This window comes from Cetorhinus maximus, chromosome 20 (genome assembly GCF_964194155.1).
Source record: "Cetorhinus maximus chromosome 20, sCetMax3.hap1.1, whole genome shotgun sequence".
Classification (NCBI taxonomy): domain Eukaryota; kingdom Metazoa; phylum Chordata; class Chondrichthyes; order Lamniformes; family Cetorhinidae; genus Cetorhinus; species Cetorhinus maximus.
This window is the reverse complement of record NC_135898.1, coordinates 22,952,152-22,956,431: the sequence shown is the minus strand read 5'-3', so window position 1 is coordinate 22,956,431 and position 4,280 is coordinate 22,952,152. Positions and strand designations below refer to the sequence as shown.

General features: G+C 46.2%; 1 protein-coding gene across 1 annotated transcript in view; it reads right to left on the bottom strand.

Moving 5' to 3' along the window:
- Positions 1 to 3,911, bottom strand: part of LOC144694965 (zinc finger MIZ domain-containing protein 1-like) — a 183,393-nt gene extending 179,482 nt beyond the window's left edge. The window contains exon 1 of the mRNA XM_078565781.1: positions 3,768 to 3,911. Coding sequence (XP_078421907.1) covers positions 3,768 to 3,836 — 69 coding nt within the window. The 5' untranslated portion in view covers positions 3,837 to 3,911. The remainder of the gene's footprint in view (positions 1 to 3,767) is intronic.
- Between the last annotated feature and the right edge of the window lie 369 nt (positions 3,912 to 4,280).

Here is a 4,280-nt window from a genome sequence, read left to right as displayed (position 1 = left end):
CTGCTGTTCTGGGCCTGTCTGCGACGACAACACTGCTCGAAGATAACCCCAAGCCAGCCAACAAAAAAGTCCTTTGTAAAACCAAACATACAATAAGAAAGATGGACGTGCATTTAGAAAACACTTTTCACGACAACCAGACAGCTCGAAGCACATTACTGTCCACGAAGCTCTTTTCAAAGTGTAGTCACTGTTGTAATGCAACAAACACTGCAGCCAAATTGCACACAGCAAGATCCCACAAACGGCAGTGCTAACCACCAGACAATCTGTTTTTTTGTGATGTTGATTGAGGGATAAACATTGGCCAGGGCAAACTCCCCTGCTCTCCATCAAAGAAGAGCAGTGGCTCTTTTACATCCACACAGGGCCTCTGTTTGTTGTCACACCTGAAAGGCTGCACCTCCAACAGTGCTGCACTCCCTCAGCACTGCACTGGAGTGTCAGCCTTAATCTTTGCACTCAAGCCCTGGAGTGGGACTTGAACCTGTAACCTTGTGACTCAAAGGCGAGTGTGTCACTGACTGAGCTGACACCCTGCTGCAGTACAATAACTACTAACTCAAGTTGAATGAGTTTAAGTATTAAACATTTGTCAGTGATTCCCAGGACTTATTACAAAATTTGCTGCACAGCCCCTTCAGAATCAATTGTATCCCAGTTTTCTCCTCCAAATTTGAGATTGCTGTATCCTGCTAATTCTAAATGCATCGGTTTTCTTTACAGCATTTCACCATCAAGGCATTCCTACGGCCCATTTGGTTAATTCTGGTCCCATTTGACCTGATTTGGGTCGGTTGCCTTTGTGCTCGGAGGTTTGGGGGCGGAATTGTGTTTTGTGTGTGTGTGTGTGCATGTGTATATGTGCGTATATGTAATGTGTACGTACACATCTGTGTGCGTGTGTGTATATGTGCGTGTGTAATGTGTGTGTGTATTGAGTGTGTATATATGCATGTGTCCTTACAGACCATGTAATACTTTTTGGAGTGCGGTCGCTGTTGTAATGGCAGAAAAGTGGCAGCCAATTTGCGCACAGCAAGGTCCCACGAACAGCAATGTAATACTGACCAGATAATCTGTTTTTTGTGATGTTGACTGAGGGATAAATATTGGCCAGGGCACCGGGGAGAACTCCCCTGCTCTGCTTCGAAATAGCGCCATGGGATCTTAGAAAACATTCAAAAGATCTCACTCAACAGACTCCAATGGGGCTACCACCACCATTTAATTTCCACAAACATGACAAGCACATGTCAGGTCTCCCATGGCTCAGGTCATTGGTGAGACAGATGTCATCCTCAGAAGGTGAAGGAGCCTTTCAAAGCTCAGGAAATTGAGAGGCTAGCTGCTTGGGCCCACTACCAGATCCAGCTGTTCGCCATGGCCCACTGGGGAGCACTCTTATTTGTGAGCCTAAAGGTTGTGGGTTCAAGTCCCACTGATGCAATCCAGGCCGACACATCTGTAGGGTACTGAGGGAATGCTACACTGCCAGAGGTACCCTCTTTTGGATAAGACATGAAGCTGGTGCTGTGTCTGCCCTCTCAGGTGGATGCAAAAAGATTCTATAACGCTATTTTGAAGACTGGCAGGAGGGTTCTCCTTGGTGTCCTGGCCAATACTTACCCTTCAATAAACTTCAGAGTGGGATCTTGCTGTGTGCAAATTGGCTGCAACATTTCCTCAATGACACCAGTGGCTTCATCGGCTGCAAAGTGCTTTGGGATATCCTGAGTTTGTGAAAAGTGCTATTTAAATGCAAGATCTTTGAAGAACCAAACCTTGCAAGGGCAAATACGCCCAGGAGAGGAGGACAGGAAAGTGGGAACATTGACACAAGGTGGTCCAAATTTAGTTAGCATGAATTTCTAACAGGCAAGCTATGCTTTGGTTTCTATTTGTTCATGGGATTTGGCCAGGCCAGCATTTATTGCCCATCCCTAATTGCCCTTGAGAAAGTGGTGGTGAGCTGCCTTCTTGAACCGCTGCAGCCCCTGTGGTGTAGCTACAACCACAGTGCTGTTAGGGAGGGAGTTCCAGTATGTTGAGCCAGCAACAGTAAAGGAACGGTGATATATTTCCAAGTCAGGATGGTGAGTGACTTGGAGGGGAACTTCCAGGTGGTGGTGTTCCCTTGTCCTTCTAGATGGTAGAGGTCGTGGGTTTGGGATGTGCTGTCGAAGGAGCCTTGGTGAGTTCCTACAGTGCATCTTGTAGATGGTACACACTGCTGCTATTGCGTGTCGGTGGTGGAGGGAGTGAATGTTTGTGGATGTGGTGCCAGTCAAGTGGGTTGCTTTGTCCTGGATGGTGTCGAGCTTCTTGAGTGTTGTGGGAGCTGCACTCATCCAGGCAAGTGGGGATTATTCCATCACACTCCTGACTTGTGCCTTGTAGATGGTGGACAGGCTTTGCGGAGTCAGGAGGTGAGTTACTCGCCAAAGGATTCCCTGCCTCTGATCTGCTCTTGTAGCCACAGTATTTATATGGCTGGTCCAGTTCAGTTTCTGGTCAATAGTAACCCCCAGGATGTTGATAGTGGGGGATTCAGTGATGGTAATGCCATTGAACATCGGGGGAACTTGACCAAACGGATAGAACTCTTTGATGAAGTAACAAAGTGGGGGAATAGTGGGCAAAGTAGCAGATGTGTTTACAAAAAGCACAGCATAAAAACAAGACATACAGCAAAGAGGGAGCAGAGGGGAGTACGGACAAATAAATAAAGAGATGGCTTGAAGGCAGAAAGGAAAGGAAGTTCCCTGCTATTGGAAAGAAGCGGTGAATGGGCCAACGAGTTACAGGAACAATGCTGCAATTTGCTGGAGACAGCAGATTTGGGAATTTGGCAAATTTTGCCGACCTTGAGGAAAAACTATCGATGGGAAAATGAGCAAATAGATAGCAAATGGATACTAATGTGGAAAATCAGAGGCTACTTTATTTGTAAATCAGGGAGGGATGGTAGACCATAAACAAACAGCTTTAGTTTTACACATTCTGCTATTTACCTTTATAGTGCTATCAGCACCTTCTTTAGTCTTTAACACTACCATTAACACTCTCTTTGTCCTGTGTCTATGACATCTTTGTCAATTTCTCCTGAGCTCCCACCTATCCCTGACCTTCTATTTTGCTCCTCCCCCTTAAACAGTATAAAATCCATCACATTTCTACTTCTCTTTAGCTCTGAAGAGTCATACGGACTCAAAATGTTAACCCTATTTCTCTCTCCAGCTGCCAGGCCTGCTGAGTTTTTCCAGCATTTCCTGTTTATGTTTCAGATTTTCGATGAAACATGAACTTTGGGGAATGAGGGTGTGTCGATGGTGACAGAGTGTGCAGCTCTCTCAGAGGGAATCCAAGAAAGTGCTGCATAAAAGGATGACATTTGGCCCATCACCAGGTGCTGGTGATAGCCCTTGATCTGCAGCAACTTACTCCAAACCCATTCCATGGTAACATTGGGAGCCTTTTGTTGTGGGCGGCTATATTGGAACTCCTGCCCTCATGTTCTGTTGGCTCTGCCCTTGCTGTATTTCTTGAACATCTACCAGTTCTGACGGCATGGTCATCGACCAGAAACGTTGACCCTGGTTTTTCTCTCTGCTGACGCTGCCCAGCCTGCTGAGCATTTCCAGCACTTTCTGTTTTCGATGTCAGATTTACAGCAGCCGCTGAATTGGCGGGACCCCTGGTTGGAAAACATGCCACGTCTCAGCTAATCGCCAGAGCAGACGCTCATCAACAGCTCGCGCCTTTACCTGTTTAATGCATTGCAATCGATCATTTGTCTGTTGGATGTGTCTGTTCATGGAGCTGAGTGTGTTCATCCTGGAGCACTGTTGCTGCCCTCTATCCTTGTGCCATCAATTTTTTTCTTCAATTTGTCCCAATGCAAGCTTTACCTGAAAAAAATAAATCAAAGGTATAGATTATTGTCGGTGCATCTCAGCCTCAATCAGAAGAACAGAAGACGAACTCGTCCAGAACAGGTTAATAGGGGGAAAAAATGTCCTGAAGCTTCACAGAGGCAAAATCAGGAACAAACAAGATCAAGAGCCATGATGTGAGGAGAGGTTGCTCAAAGGTTTAAAAAGAGCCTTAATGAAGGATAGGGAGGCAGACGTTAGGCTTAGAATTCCACAGCCTTAGAGGAGAGGCAGGCTCAACAAAGGAATAGGTACAGGAGTAGGCCATTTGGCCCCTGAACCCTGCTCTGTCATTCAGTGATAATAAAGCCAATGCGATGGTGAACTTAACTCCACTTTCCTGCC